The sequence below is a fragment of the Pterocles gutturalis genome, unplaced genomic scaffold, assembly GCF_000699245.1.
Source record: "Pterocles gutturalis isolate BGI_N339 unplaced genomic scaffold, ASM69924v1 scaffold5777, whole genome shotgun sequence".
NCBI classification, from domain to species: Eukaryota; Metazoa; Chordata; class Aves; order Pterocliformes; family Pteroclidae; genus Pterocles; species Pterocles gutturalis.
Window position 1 is genome coordinate 10,656 of NW_010110083.1, and position 17,462 is coordinate 28,117.

Sequence of the window (17,462 nt, forward strand, 5' to 3'; positions counted from 1 at the left end):
TATGAACGTGTGCATACACCTTCTACCTAAGGAGGCTCCCCAGCACACTGAAGCCTGCTATACACAACTTGTTTGTAACATGTAAATCAAAAAACACATGCAAAGCATTCATCTTCTAAGAGCATCTCTCTGATAAGTGTACTTTTACAAACAGATGCTGCAGAGCATGAAAACAACCATTCCGAGTAATTCCATCTCTCTCAGCAGAAACTCTGTCTTTAAAAGTCACTCATCACTGAATGGCCTTTGGTCTGCAGAAAAATGTGAAGTATGCTTTAATTACATTCCCAGTGGCCTCCCATTTGATGTCCTGTCTACTGTATCTCTGGCGAGACAGCCTTATCTCTGGATATTTTTCAATTATACTAACAGCATTTATTCAAGTCCTCACTGATTCACTGTATCAGTACGTGGCTATTTGCTCTTTAACTGTAATTTTGAAAAGTGAAGTCTGCCTCATTAAACAATGTAAGATTTCCAGTAACACTTAATAATAACGGCTAAATTAATTACCATTATATTCAAATGGAATCCATCTGAGGCTACGTATCACACTGCTAGCATGTTTATACCTAATGTGCTAATATCAACTCATGTTCTTACAGGAGAATTCTTGCTTTATAACAGTACATTCCAGTTGTGAATTAAGCACCACATTTTAATGTACTGTATCATTCATCTGTTTCATTCACATTTTGTTTCCTCTTTACAACAGTTAGTCACATGCATCAAATGACCTGGATATCAGCCCTGCACAGTGAAGATGCCTTTTCTATGTCATCTGAGTTTTCAGAGTTAGCCTCTTGCAGCACTCTGCAATACACAGAAAAATTCCCACATGCATATCTTACCTCTTTGGTGTGGGTATGGAAGGACACTGACATGTCCAAGAGAAGCTTCCTCTGCTCCACCCTCCGGACAAAGTCCTGAATCCGTACTTCCAGATGCCGGGCTGCTTTATAGATCTCTTCAGGGTCACATTCCCCAGTCTGAGCCAACTGCTCTGCAGCCTCCAAAAGCTTGTCTGCATTGGTGTATGTATTCTACCAGAAAACAAAGCAAGAAAAGGAGTATGAGTAATACAACTGTGGCAAGTAAACCCCTGAAACAGGCTGTTTGTACTTTCAAAGGCATGAAAGCAAGTGATTACCGAAGTTTTAAAACAATAGTAATAATTCCCACTGGCACTGCCATCTGTGAAAGGAGAATGTATAAAGCCACATAGAATAACTCCCGAGTACACATGAAATAATTTCTTATTTGAAACGCACCACCCCAGACCAATCCTGTCGGGCACAGCAACAGCACCGTGCACTTGCTTAGTTCCAAGTCTCCTGGAATTTCTCAAAGATAATGTAATGAAGCAAGTGGGACTAACCACCCCAGAAGCCCATGGTGTCTCACGTGACACCCGTCTATGAGCTCGTTGTAAAGGCCCCCCAACAGCTATCACATTACAGCATGTAATCACGTTAGCCAGAGATGTCTCAGCCTCAACAAACATTTGCCTTTCACTGGCTTCTGTGAGACAACTTGAGAAGACTGCATATTCAAGGTCCTCTTATATTTTTTCCTCTCTTCTGCTGTTCTGCATCGTACTTCTGAATGGAGCAAGTCCATTTGATCAGCTTGCAGCTGCCAATACATAATATTCAGATTGCTTTGGAAAGGTGTAATTTCCAGTCTGTCCAACGTATGTACCTGCCGTCCACTACATAAGAATTTGAACACTTCACCATCCTGAATAGATTTACTCCATAGCCATGGCCTTTGCTATATGAGATGTATCACCCCTACTTCACAGAGAGGGGAATGAAGGACGCAGAAGCTAAGCGATGTACCCAAGACACACCAGGCTACGGAGGAACAGAGGTAAACTCCATTAAAATTATCTCAGTTTTCAAAGTACCTGCCCATCCTTTCTCTCCCTCTTTCACATTTCTGGAAAACACCACTGAACTAATACAGCAGAGAGTCTCATAAATAACAGCAGAAAAACAACGGGAGTGCAGTTGTTTTCTCCATAGCCATGGAGCTATGGCTGAGTCAGCTATGTTTAGCTAACTAAACATGGCCAGCCCTTGCTGTCATAGAAAAGCTTTCTTCACTGAAGTTGAGGCCAATAGTTCTGTGACACTTAACAAAAATAAGGAGAGACAAAGATAACAGCTTACAGGTGTTTCCAGTACTGGGTGAGATGTTCAGCACTGCTCAGCCTTGGCCTAAGACTGCTCCCACTGGGAATTTTAACCTCCCCACCAACAGAAGCAGAATTGTAGCATTTTCCTTTTCAAAATCCCACTGAGAATCCTCTTCAGCTTAAAAATGCATTAACCTGGTGCATATATACAAAATACCTTTGAACACTGTGGACACACATGTACTCCTGAGCACTAAAGGAACACTGTCAAACATAAAAGCCATGAATCAAGTCATGCTGTTCTTACTTTGATAATATCCTGCTGCAGTCAATAGTTGCTGCTTGAGAAAAAATTCAATATAAAGATGGAACACTGGCCTCCAAGTGTTTAATAGGGGAAAATATTTCTAGTTATAAAGAGCAGAAAGCAAACAGCTCATTCACTGTTCATTTTCGCCGTTTCTGAGGGCTGGCTATAAATATACAGTATTTGCACTTCTCCTTTTGGACTGTGAGGAACATATTCTAGACAGTTTTGTTACCAATAGTAAATTTTTATTCCCTCACTTTCAGGCCACTGCTATAATGGTTAGGTTGTTAACAGTGGCAAAATGTTATGTTTTAATAATAATTTTCTGGAAACCTCTTTAGCTGAAAATTTGTAAAAAATGTTCCATTTAATATGATCTGAATTAGGGTCCAGTTTCACTTAACAGCATCCTTTCTGAATGATCCTCTTCCAATAGTATTTGGAGCAAATGCCAAAGCTAGCACTATTTTTCAAAGTCTGCTCCACTCTAAGGTTTTTCACACATTACCACTAGAACAGTTCAAACATCAGTCCAGCTGCCTGGGTAGCAGGCTGTCCCCTGCTTTTATTTATAATATTTAGTATACTTTTAAATGTATTCACTTTCTGCTTACGGCACAGATTTGAGACACAAACACCTTTGTTGAAATACAGTATGAATACAGCTTTGCTGCATTTGTCCCTAACTCGCTTCTGTTCATCTCTGCTGAAAACCATTACAAGTTTATTGACTCCAACACGTGCCATACCTAACCACATCTAGATGAGGTGCGTTCATCAATACAATGATCGGATATAAATATACTGCATGGTGAAAAGGCTGAGCCCTAGACTTTGGGGGAAAAAAAGAGTGCAGATTGCCCTCAATAGAGGCTCTGGTCATACTGCACAGACAGTAAAGGAAGCAGTGGTCCTTCAGCAGTCTCTTTGTATTGTATAAGGTTCTCCAAAGGCACAGGGGATTTTCTACAAGGAAGCCAGCTGGAGGTGGACGGAGGCCCAGGCAGTGTTTCCCCTGGGCTGTTCCAGGCACTGTCAGCATACAGCAATGCTTCCCTGAAGCATTCAGACCTAATTTTGGACACATTTGCATAAATGTGTCATGCACAAGAAGCCTGAACATGGCACATCTTAAGTATGGTGAAATTTTTGTTCACCTCTTTTTCTGTCAACTGAGTTCCCAACTAAGTGTCTGGGATTTAGAAACAGGTGCAGTTTATGACAGGAAAAACACTAATGGCCTTATCCCTGCCACTCTAGAAGGAAAGCCTGGTGCTGAGAGATTTCCAGCTCACTGTTGGCAGATTTAAGAGGTTTAGATACATTTCAGATAAGCAACTACATTTTGGGAGTTAACCACGCTGGCCTTGAACTCCAGAGTCTGGTGTATTCATTATTGTCATCTGCTGTCAGATGAGATACAAACACAGCAACAGGCCAAATAACCCAGAGGTTAGATTTTTGGTGAGGGCCTGCCCTACTTTTGTTCTGTTCATTTGCTTCAAGTGCATATAAATCATGTCAGAACTTGTTACGCATATCAAATATTTTCATGTATATTTATTCCTCTACAAGTGCTGAACTAAAGCTATGCTGAACCTGAGAGCTGCACCCTGGTTGGTACTATAACACCGCACCGCTCGCTTGCTTCGTACATTTTAATTCTGAGCTTGCTCTCTGGTTAGTAAGCTCTTCAGAGTACAGACCCTTATTTCGTTTGTTTGAAGCATTTTGTGCTTTTTTGGTATGACATAACCCTGGATCAGGCCAGGTGGGAATCCAAGACAGAATTAAGCCTCATGATGAAGAAAAGCATGTAATGCCTCCTTATCCTGCTACCCCAGCTAGAGGAGGTTACCTCAGATTCCCAGCATGTCTGAGATCTGCAAGGATTTATCAGGAGCACAGGATGTAACTACATCTCCAAACCGGCACCAAGATTCAAAACCTTGGAAGAAGGCAGGAGCTAATGCTGCCACAGAAGGAAATATTTGCTATTAGAAGGACGATCATGGCTGTCCCCTTTTCTGCAAACCACAGACCCGTGGAAGGTTTTCTGTGGCATCCTGAGGAAGGTGACACCAAAACCAGATAATCCCTCCAGAGGGAGATCCCATGAAGAATCTCAATTCTGCATCTATGGAAATTATTTCCTGTAAAACAATAGTAGCACAAGTTCCACAGAAAAAAATAATCTATGAGTTACAAAATAATATGCTCTCTGAAACTTTAGGGGTGTGTGGTATTTTTTCCTAATGTTGCATTAACCCCTCAGAGAACTGTCATGTGCAAACGCTTGAAATTCTCAGTGACCTGCTAACTGGTGTTACATACTTCTGCATCATTTGAAGCACAAAAGCAACTTCCATCTCAGATCTCTGAATAATCTTTCTATACTGAAATTTGCGTAATCATCTATTTCAATCATGAAACCTACAATCACAAATAAATGAAACCCTTCAGGTTTCAGACTGGAAATGACTGTAATATGTGCTTTTGGAATTCATTTTAGAGGGAATCAGGTAGCTTTCATATCTCTTCTATTTCTTGCAAATAAGAAAAAGAAACACAATTATGGAAAAGAAATAGACCAGTAAAACCTATACAACAATCCCTACTACAATTCAGAATCAGAGGTGATCACTGTCTTATCCCCTGGCAATATTTACTGACAGGATTCCCATATCTTTGGTTCATTAATTGTTAACATTTGGATATTCTGTAGCAAATGGAAAAAATTGGTTTATGAAAAAAGCTGATACGAAATTTGCCTGTTACATTTATCATGCTTTCCTTTGCATTTCAGACCGACAAGTGCCAAAATGTCAGGATCCATTTCCATCTCTGACCCACGCAGCAGATCTCAACCAAGATTCCAGGTTAACGTGTCTGAAGCCATCACTGCATTTGAAATGCTTTATTCAAATACAGCTCTTTCAGCAGACTGCCTAAGAGATTTCCTTAAAGTTGAAACATTACTTTGTCCATAATCTTTGTGCCAGAGAAGTGTTCTCTCCAAATCTTTTTAACCCATAGAGGGAGCTGCACTGACTCTCAACATCAGAGACCATCGGCAGCACAAAGTTTGTGCTTGGCCTCCCCTGTTACACAGAAAAGAGCATTGCAGTGCTCAGTATAAACCAACCCAAGGGCCCCAATTCTAATTTGAAAGTATTTGGCATTTTCCTAATTAAAAATAAAAAATAAAAAAATAATTAAATGCAAAAATTTTTGAATAATGCATCAGTTAATTCTTGGACCAATATAAGGTTAGAGGCAGCAGAACAGAAATATTTTGCCTTTCTTATTTATGATATGCATTCCAAGCTAAAGAAGTCTAATATCTTAGTCACTTAGAAACAAATTAAATGGAGTGGAACAGAATATTTCAGTTGGAAGGGACCTCCAACAATCATCTAGTCTAACTGTTTGATGAATTCAGGGCTGACCTGAAAGCATGTTATTAAGGGCATTGTCCAAATGTCTCTTAAACACTGCCAGGCTTGGGGCATCAACCTCCTCTCTAGGAAGCCCGTTCTGGTCTTTAACCTTCTTCTTGGTAAAGAAATGTTTATTAATGTCAAGTCAGAACCTCCCCTGACACACCTTTGAACCATTCCCATGTGTCCTATAACTGGATCCCAGGGAGAAGAGCTCAGTACCTCCCTCTCCACTTCTCCTCCTCAGGAAGCTGTAGAGGGCAATGAGGATGCATTCAAGTACCTTAATATCCTCTTTAAATTAAAAAAAAAAAAAAAAAAAAGGAAAAGTACCAATCTTACATATTTGTGTTTTCACTGACTCTTCCGCACCCTTCAATCAATTCAGTGTAGCATTTTGGTTTCAAACCAAGTGCATTTTCAGAAAATTATTCCATGTAGTTTTCCCTCTACTCCTAGCAACCACTCTTGTAACTATTTTATTGCTGCGTGTTTCAAGGCAGATTATATTGAAAATAGCTGCGTCTAATGGTAGTCCAGGGCAGAGTTCGTGGCCTAAATCTGGGATTTTCTCTTTTCCAGAACAATCTTCCCTTGCACGGTTTTTTACAGCTGTTTATTTGATCTTAGAGGTTTTCGTGGCAACTGTCTCCAAGATCTTCAACATGTTGTGAACCATACCAATCAGCCAGATGATGATGTTAAATTGCATACATCAGAAGAAACAGGAGGTTGGGCAATGGGGCAAGTGATCAGATACACTACTGCATTAAACACAAAAGACATACCCTAGACATGGCAATTCCTAAGCAGACATTTAGATATGCTGAAAGGGAATGAGGCAGCACTGCTTTGCCTTATTCTGTGTTAACCAAGTTCTGGGGCTGTGAAAGGCAGTTCCAGCAAAGGTTCCTCATATTGATTCAGAAAGCTTTGTCATCTGGGTTTCACCATGTAAAAGGCATGGAAGAAGAGATGGCATCTCTGGAGGCCACTAAGTACTGACAAGAGAGAGAACTCAGATGACTAGCTTAGGTCTGATCTTCTTGCTAAAGACTAGTGATGTGAATCCCGTCTTATCCCTGCAGGCTGAAGCTCAGGACACTCATTAGGTTTTGTCTGATGTGATGCCTCCTTTATGTTCTTTAGAGTTGTGACTCGACTCTTCAACACCAAAGATGAAATCGCAGTATGATTACTCCTGCTGTGAAGATGGTCTGTTGAGACAAAGTTTAAAGCCTGATCCATCTCTCACTCAAAAGAGTAAAAAGGATCTTACTGACTTCAGTGAGAACTGGGTCAGCCTCCTAGTCATTTACCCAAGATCACAGGAGGAGACAAAAAATGAACTCTGGAGGCCTCATACCCCTGTTCTGCACACAGGCAGCAGGCAGCACTCTTCCCCACAGAAACTACAGCATGATTCACATTCGCAAAATTGTAATTATGGAGCTGATTCTGCATTTCTTCTCAATCTTTATAAACTATTGTTATCCTTACTTATGACACCCAGTTACTGCCATCAGATCCTTTGCTCAAGCCACTTTGTTAAAATTAACTCTGTTTTTTTGTTAAGGTTAAGTGATCTCACAGTAAGGCTTTTGGGGAGAACTGTATCTTTAGTAATTTGATATGCTAAAGCTAAAATAAGTGACCACAATGAAGCATTTCTTTGATAAATAAATCTGGAGTTTAAGGAAGCATCCATCTTTGTCAAAATTCCTCTTCCCTTAAGAAGAGCAAAGGCTAAGTGCATATGATGATCTAATATAAAATGTGATTTTATTCTGTTTCAATTTCACATAATCAAATCAAGACCTGTATTCTTTCTTGTGCTCTATTACTCTAATTCAAAACAGACTTACCAGGAATTACACCTACAGAAGCTAAAGGCAAAACATAGCTCTCTGAGATCATGCAGCCACTCGCTCTACCAGAACAGGATTGTTCCCTACTGTACACCAAAACAGGAACATCTTCAGACCTTATTAAAATATATCCAGGTTAATGAAGTTTCCATCACTTTCTTTTGCAGACTGTTCTTCCCTTAAATATGGCAATTCATCTTAAGTTTATCTTGCCATAATTTTGCCCCAGTTCTTCTGGCACTGTCCTTGAAGTTTTAGCTCTTCAAATACTACAGCCTGTTCTATTCATCTTTTGATGAACACGTAAGAACATGCTTATCTTTAAATAAGTGAATCACATCTGTTTAATTTAACAAATGAGGGTCTCAGGTAAGTTTGTGAGTGCCAGCACGTGTGTGTGTCCAAGCATCAACCCTTTGACAATTTGAACAATATTACTACTATTGTAGTAATGCTTGGAATATCACCTATGCTTCAGCACACCAGCACTGCATAAAAAGCTCTCTCCCAGCTCCTGGAAAAGTTATCTTTGCAGCTGGTACATGGGGTTGAAAGGTCCTTGCATCTCTCATCTCCCACTGTGGGACTATGGATCATTCACAATGTTTTAAATTATTTTTCTTCAGACTTTCCTGGCTGAGCATCTGTATTTACTGATCCATTATTATGTCTCTTCTCACGGACATCTGAAGCTTAGCTCAGTTCAGGAACATCCATGGATCTGGGGAACGTGAAGTCTGCTCCCATTTCAGATGGCTAAGAGGCCAGATATAATACAATACTGGTACTAATTATTACTTTACACCTCCAGTAATTCCATTATTTCAGTGGATTATCTAAGCATAAGGGATTTTTTGGCATGAATGAGAAATTAACAGTTATCAGGAATGATGAGGTGGATATCTCACAGCATCCTCACTAACCATTGCCAAGAAACAGGTATTTTTCCATGCGTCATCATTTTTTATTTAATATTTTCCCTCAGGGTTCACACACAAACTGCGATGAATTTATTATTTGAATTTAAAAGAATGACACTTACACATTACATCAAATGCTGAAACCACAGATAAATTGTTTAAACTCCAACTCAGACCTTCAAACTAATAAATAAGCAAGATTAGAATTAATGGATGGAAAGACATTAGCTAAAAGAATTTTTCCTTGTGCTACTGCATATTGACTGCTTACTTTAGGTATAAAAAAAATGTTGCCTATGGTATATTTTATCACATCAACTGTTCATTTCAATCAGGAATGCAGTCATACATCAAGCAGGGACTACTCTCATTATCACAATCAAGCTAATTAATTCCAGTGTGATCATAACCATTACTCAATGAAATGCCAGTGAAACATATAGTGAAACAATATTTTAAATGCCGTCTAACATCACCCATCATATCTAATATTAATAAGTATGCAAAGACACATAGATGCAATGCGCATGCATATACCACATATACACAAAGAACAAGCTAACTTCTTAGCTCAGCAGGGTCAGCTTAACCATCACTGAATATTTCTGTCACTACTGAAAGGTACTGTCTATGCAAGGACTTCACTTTGAATGCCTCCAAGCTATTTTTTTCTTCTTAGATTTTTTTTTTTTTAAATGTTGCAAGATTCATTTTCATTTTTGTCGCAAAGGAGAAGACAAGGGATTTCATTCTTTTTGTAGACAGAAAGACTACACACACCAAAGGTTTCATCTGGAGCCTGGCAAACTTTCGTTTCTTCCCTGTTTTATTTTTCCGAGTATATATGTGCAGCCTCCTCTATTAAATAAACCACTAAGCACTTGCTCTATGTGAAATAAGTAAATAGTCCTTCTCTTTCCAGGGATGCCATCTGCACACTTCATGTTATAAGGAGGATTGCAGGACTACACTGGAGTTGATACACCTCCTTGAAGAAGGTGCAGTCTAAACTACCAGATACACATGCACCTTTACACAATGTGAGATATGATTTAAGAAGTTTTGATCTACAAATCTCCACATAGGAACTGGAAGAACATCCTTCTGGTACAAGAATGAAGTTTTAATCCCTTAAAGCCATCTTCAGTATCTTTCTTAAGGCAAGAGACGTTGCAAGCTGAGACAGTAGTGCTGCTCTAGGAAGGCTTGTCCAGTGGGTCCAACACACAAACAGCTCCATATACAAACTAAAGAACCATCAAGAGGAAACAATTTTCAGAGACTGCATTGAAAAAACTTGACAGTTTTAACTGAGGTGGTCTCACAGCCCTTCAAAGCAAGCAGTTATATCTCATTTTGCCATCTTAAGGCACCCTAAATAGAAAGAGTATCTACTTAATATGGAGGCTCATTTCATGCTTCTAGGGGAAGGAGCAGGAAATATGATGATAGGGTTATGCAGGCAAAGAGCAATTAATACCCTTAGGAATATATATTTTTTTTCTGTCACCGTACTGCTCTTCTGGGAGAAGCATGCCTAAACAGCATATTAAAATGAGATGATGAAATACTCCCATTGCTGTTAAAGATTTTCAATATTTTATGGACTCTACAAGGATGTAAAAGAATTAGGGAAGATATCTGAAACTGATGATTATTGTCCAAGTTTTATCCTAGCTTTTGATCTTTGGTAATATCGATAAAAAGAGCTTGATCCCTTTTCTTTGAGAACAACCTTGCACAGTAACAGGCACGTGGAAGGAAGCAACAGCAAGGACAGCAGAACAATGAAGACAACGTAATCAACTGAGATGCCATTATAAAGTAGCTCTGGTATCAGACATAAAACTGAACTGGTTTTAAGGACAAAAAATAATATAATCTGATATTGGTTAGTGTTACGCAGCACAGTGAGTGTACCAGCAAAACAGTATTATCACTGCACAGTGGTTTGATAATTGGGTGATTAGCAGAGTGTATGAATGAGCACAAGTGACTGTAAGGTAACTGAGCCTTTGAAACTCAGCAAAGGTGAGGAAAGCAGTTTCTTCTCTAGAGACGACAAGGGAGCGCACGAAGGCAAACTGTCAGGAATGAAATGCAGCGTTTTGAAAGCTTCTCAAATGATAAATATCATCAAGCCCAGACAGTTCACAGCAAAGCCCCACAATTTCTTTATGATAGGGAAAAAAGGGAAGGTGAGTGGAGAAACAAAGAAACAGGTAGCAGCTCAAAGGTGAACAGCAATCTGGGAGATCATGGTATTGTTTTCTGTCCCACACCTTTTCTAAGCCCTGCAGACATGAGTACAACCACGACAGCTTTATCAAGTCCTGTCGGTCTCCTGAATTGAAATAACTTCAGGCATTTTGGGTTTAATATCATGCTCACAGTTTGGATATTTCAAAGACACAGCGACAACAGTATTAAAAGGCTTTGGACCGTCAGCAGCACTGAGTGCAACTGGCTGCACTGCTGCCTTGAAAACAGAGACAGAAATAAACTCATGAGGACATGAATTCTGTAAACTGCCTAGCTTTGTTTCTAGTGTCTAGGTTTTTATGAAAGCTGCTTTAAATAAGACAGCAAAGCATTTCCTCTCCCTGTTTCCTCCACAGCCACTACCACCCCAACTCAGCTGTGCTTTTATTTCCATTAATGTAGAGACAGGCACTTTTTCCTTTCTGAAGCACATTTTGAGTGACATGGGATTGTTTATAGAATGAGAAAATATTTAATAGAATAAAATTCAGCAAATCTTTGTCCCGAATTCTCCAAATCTTTCAGCTTCAGAATTCCTGTATAGCCAAATGTAGAGACTAGGCAGTCTGGACCACAACACAGTACTGCATATACATCACATAGCAATCATACTTTCTGTCTGGTAATACATGACAAAAATATTACTATATGCAACACAGGCTGCTGCAAAAAGGTAAACCTACCATGAATGCATAATAGGACCTCAAGATTTCCAGTGAACTCTATTTTGCCATAAGTTAAAGGTCACCTCTGGCAAGCAAACTGATGTTTGACAGAAAAAATATGGAGGAAGATATGCCACAGCCTTTTAGCGGAGTCAGTGCACTGCTGCTACCTCAGGAAGGATGCAGAGATTTAATTAAATTTTTGCTGCTGTTCCTTTGAAACACAGATTACCTCCCTGACACACTGTATTGCATCAGCTCCCATGCAGAAACCCAGGTGGGAGTGGGGGGGAAGATTCTCTCAGTGAGGGCATCATGTCGTGGTGCAGCTGAGCTGGTGCCATGCGCTAGCACTGTCTGTATTCCCTCTACACTCACAGTGAAGCAGAGAATCCCTTGGTGTTCTTCTGGATCCCTTCTATTTGCCGAGGTAAGTTTAACTTGTAGCAAAGATTCACTTGAAAATTAGTCTTTCCATCCAGAGTAAACCTCACACTTTAGTACTCTGCCTGCCAGAGACAAAACACTGTTTTGTTGACAATTTGGATATTTGTATTTGTTAGAAGGAGGTTTCTCAACATACCCTGTGAAAAGGAATGGTAACACACCCACTCAGATACCCTCCATCCCCAGCTCCCTACTCCCTGGACCTCAGATAATTTGATGATGAATGCGCCTCTGCTATCGACAAAAATAAAGAAGGCTCCCCAGATTCAATTAAAATTGAAGTAACTTTTTACTTCATCTCCTTGTTCCAGCTCCGTGTCCTTAGAAGCAGGTCAGCAAGATGGTCCCTTTGGACTCAGAATCTTTTCACTGTCAACATTAATTCAGCTCTCCGTCACGGTTTACACATTAGAACTTTTTTTTTTTTTTTTTTCAAATGAGTAGAAACCATTCTCTGGATCTCATTAGACTTATAAACCATTTTTTCACCACTGTTATTTCCTTGACATGTGAACTGTCTGTACGGCTTACCCATCAAATCAGTTCTTGAGAGGTGCCACCAAAGCAATATGGACAAAGGGCTTAGTCTTCCCTAAAACTTAAAAAGATTAAAATCTTCTGTAACAGCTAGTGAGATGTGCTGCATACGTATAATAAGGAAAAATAAAAAGGATTTTCAGTGCCCTGCAAGTCATAAACCATTTTATTTCTTTATTTTACACCAGACTTATTCATTTACTTTAGGAAGTTCCAGACAGGAACTAACATTTTTCAATGTTGGTCAGAAAGCATTCACATGGGGCACATTTTAAAAATGTGTTCTACTGTGTGAAATTCAATTCAGGTTATCCATAATCACAACAAAGATTTAGAAAGATAACATTTTTTTTTTATTTATTTCTGGCTCTTATTAGGCGGCCACACATGATCTGAGATAAATATATCTTAATAATGACCTAGAAGGAGAGATCTGGTACAGAATAACATTCCAACCAGAAATCTCCATGCTATAAAATATACTGATTTCTGGCATGTAGTAGATCTCCAAGAATATTGCAGGCATATGAGATACTGCCTCTATTGTCAACATCTGCCAAAATTTTTACCATAAAAAATCCTGAAAACATTTTCTAGGGTATTCTTTATCTAATGTTGCCAAATCCTTCCCTCTCCATATCCAATCCCTCTTCCTACAAAAATCACAAATCAGGCCCCCAGTGGATATGACTGGACACAATATGTGACAAAAACAAAGATCAGAGCAATTCTCTTTGAGTTGGCTTTTGATCTCTCTCTGTCTGCTATCACAGAGTCCCAGTTTTGTGCCAAGCAGCAGGATCTGGGCACCTGCCCCCTCCCCTGGAGGCATGCCCAGCAGGTCCAAGCAGCTATCCACACTCCCCTCACCATTCTCATCTCAAAGTAATCTCCTTATTTTGTGTCCCTATCCTAGCACACAAATCGGATTTTGCTCTGTGCTCTGAACTATCTTTTTTCTGTCCCACATTTACATGTAACTACAGGAAAACTAAATTTACAGTGGTTAAATGACCCAGTGACCCAATTACCAGTCCCAAGGGAGCACACACCGGTGAGCTGACGTTTCAGTGTGGCTGCACTGGGAGGCTGCTTCTCTCCATTTGGTTTTCAATGCATGACAGGGGAGCAGAGTGGGAACGGAGCCCGTCACTCGGTGTGCACGGAGGAACTGTGCTTTGGCACAGATAAAGCTATGAACCCTTTGGGAAAGGGCCTGGCACTGGGAGGGACAGCTTGCCACACCGTGAAATGAGTCTGCAATGGTCACTTTTCACAAAGGAGGAACTGCATGAAAGCATTCCTGGTTGGGCCGTATCTGAGCCACTTTTGTGGTGGGAACAAACACTTACCCCTTATTTTAAAAAGGATTCAGCTAGGTCCATTTTGAGCCCCCCCAAAAATTTCAGAAGACAGCAGAAAGTAGCACTGAAATTGTACTAGACCTTTCTCCCCCCCTTAATGTAATCTAGTTCAAAGTAAAACCACGGGGCACTGCAGGTTTCAAGTCCTTCCTGCACTCAGCTTTGATGGGTGGGCATTGACAAATCCAAGTTCTGGTTGTCAATATAAATCCTGGCCACAGGGAAAACAGCGAGGAACCAGTTGCCAAAAACTAGCGCTCTCAGCCATTCCTCCCCTCTGTGCAGAAACACCCTTCATTTCACTGAATGCTCAACGCATTCGCTTCAGCTCTCAGGTTGACACATTTAACGTGACAGCTGCACTTTCCATTCCCTGATATTAATGAGTCACAAATGCCCTTTTACGCTGTGCACTTTTGCAGTGAGCCCTAATATTGCTCTGGGGAAGGCAAACACAGGCTCTGTTCCATGTTTGCTGCAAAGCTGTGGATCTCAATAATGTCATGAGGAGTTACCTACACTGCGCAGAAAAAAACAACCCTTATGCACTGAACAAAACATTCTCGTAATGATGAGGGTTGCATGTTAATAGGACACGGACTCATTGTTTCGGAGCACCTATTGCTTTCTATTGTATCAGCTGCATACTAATATGGGCAACCATCCTAGACAAACGCATGTGCACGTATCCACTGACAGCTCAGAAACACCTCCTGTCTCAGTCCCTAACTTCTTGCAAATTCTGCAATTTCGTTCTCCCTGAACAAGCTTCATTTTAAGTGTAGTGCCATGAGAAGGCTGATTGCATTTTTCATTGTAGTATTTCTCTCCCTAGTTCAGCAAAGGCAGTGCAGCGAGAGGAACCTATGCTTTTGCATATAGTAGTGCTCTGAACCAGACACTAAACAAAGATGCCAAAATGCCTCACACCATATGTCATTTCCATAGTGACACGAACCAGTGCTTTCTGGGGCTCGGTTATGCAAAACCAGACCTCACAGACCGCCGTTATGGAGGGCAATATTAATGGCTAGATTACACACACTGAATCAACAAGTGAATTATTTAAACACACATCAATATTTTTGTCCCTGTTCACATACATGTAATTCCGAAAGACCTTTATAAATCCACTGATGCTGCCCTATTTCTATACAAGAGAAACTGAGATCTGAAGTCTATCGCAGGGAAAAATATGTATAAAAATAGGTCTATATGCAACAAAATGTTGGTTGATTACTTTCTATTTATACATACCCAGAATAAAACATTTGTAATAGTGTCATAATGTACATGTAGCTTTTAGACATCACACCTGATGTGAGAATAAGAGAACATCCTTCATCTGGACAGTTAGGGAGTTGTGATAGGAAAAGAAGAGAGGGACAGCCATACTGACAGGCAGCTTCTCTGCAGTGTAGATGCAGCCATTGAAGTGGATTCTCTACTCTTTAGAACATGCTAACTGTAAGCAATTTCTCTGAAACTGGAAGTATGATTTTGTTCTAAACCTTGCGCAGCAGAGTGATCCATCGGACCCAGTTAGTCTGTTCCCAGAACATTTGCATAATGATAATGAATACCTAAAACCTGTCTTTGAAAATTACTTTGCTTTGTCACTGAATACAAATCTCTTTGACATTGGGTTAATCTACATGACATTTTCTTTACCAAATGTCTGCAAAGCAGCATATTTGTGATTTGCAGCAATGTCATAATACAGTTGCTGTGGCTAATGTGCTGTTCTCCTAAAGACACCACTGGCTGGCCCAGAGGAAGCAGCAAAACCACTGGCAGCTCCTTCTATTGCCCCATGATAAAATCAGAAAGTGAAAACGCTGATCAGATTCAGAGTGTCACTTTTCTCCCCATAAGCCTCGCGCTATAAATAGCTACAAGAAATTGAACTGAAGAGTACCAGTTCACCATCATTACAAATGAGATTTGGACACTGTTGCAATTAATCTTCCTGAATCAATAGGTACATTTTGATAACCCACTGACCTGCCAATAAGAAGAGCACAATGAAAAATTATCAGAGAGGATCAAAAGCCTTTAGAAGACAGTGGTTTTCACCAACATACACAGGTCAGACAAAACAGCAGTGGTTCATCAAACTGTATATATTTCACAGAAATTGTAAACGGTTAATGCACTTTGTTTCAGCTGTATCTCTATTCAATTGAGACATCAGCACCATATTGAATATATTTTTAGAATGCATGTTATAACATGCAGTGTTATAATTTTCCAATGTTCTCTTTAAGAAATGTATGGTCTTGAAAAAACAAATTCCAGGATTTTTCACTTTCTTTTCTGATTCAAAATAAAACAAACCCAAAAACTCAGAATTCCCCACACAATAGAAATCCCATTTTCCAGAACCTCCAGAATTAAAAATACATATTTCTTAAATAGCTTCATTGTTCTCCCAGTCTGCCATAGGAACAGCATTTTGCATTTATAGGCAAATTAAAGGAACATATTTTAAAGACACAAAAATAAACCTACCCAAATAGGAAGCTAGCTCCTAGCAATTGTCAAAAATATATTGTGTTGCCAAGCCTTGAGATTTTATAGGGAGTATTTAGATTGTGAATCATGCTGCAGGCGGTTTAATGAAAAGATCCAGCTGTCACATGATTTTGTAAGAGAAAAAATAGGAAAGAAAATCACCTCTAGCTTGAGGAGAAATACACTGAAATGCAAACTCGGAGACATGGTGTAACAAACGTAGCTCTTCAAGTGACTGCCCTAAAGATTTCTGTGCTCTTCTAGGGCCTCTCTAAAGGTTCCCTGTTACGGTAGAGCGCCAACAGCCACCGACTCAATTACATTGCTATCCAGACTTTCAGGAGATTAGCCCAGACGCTCTTTCAGCAACCCCAGCTAATGAAGTCTCCATGGGCATGCCTGGATCGTGCAATGGAGCATGGTACTGATATCTACAGTGCACTCTGAAGAGTATCACACTTCCACAGGGAAAACATGTCTTACATGACCTGCTTCTGACTTAGGTCTGGCAGTCGAGTCCCCACAGCATTACAGCTGACACCGCTGTACTGCTCAGCTCTTCCCAGACTTTCTAGTCCCTGGCTCAGGCCGTGCAGAACAGCTTCAGTATCTCTGCATTTGCAATACAGGTATGTCCAGAGTCACCCTGAAACTGGTAGATTTCATGCAAAAAGTTTTACTGTTGCTTCCATAACAAACTATCTGGCTCTTCAGCTATGCTGTTAGAAGTTTTTAGATCCAGAAGTCCCAAGATAACCTTCACAGACAACCCATATACAGGCAGTTCCAATTTTCTCTGCTGCCTGCCACAGCCAGATGCAGCCTGCTGCCAGCCAGGAGAAGAAACCAAAAGTTCTGGAGCCCAGAGCTCCTGCACCACGGTGTAAAAGCCTGTGTAATCTGGTGCCAGTGGGCATTTTTTCCTCTTTGTGTTGAGATTAATACATTTATAGAAATGAATTGAACAGAAAACTGCAGATTATAGCTTCAGAACT

The 17,462-nt window shown here is 40.1% G+C and overlaps 1 protein-coding gene across 1 annotated transcript in view; it reads right to left on the reverse strand.

The window, feature by feature from the left end:
- Positions 1-851: 851 nt before the first annotated feature.
- Positions 852-17,462, reverse strand: part of LOC104461564 (kalirin-like) — a gene marked incomplete at both ends in the record, with an annotated part of 52,228 nt that continues 35,617 nt past the window's right edge. The window contains one exon of the mRNA XM_010073199.1: positions 852-1,043. Within this exon, the coding sequence (XP_010071501.1) occupies positions 852-1,043 (192 nt within the window). The remainder of the gene's footprint in view (positions 1,044-17,462) is intronic.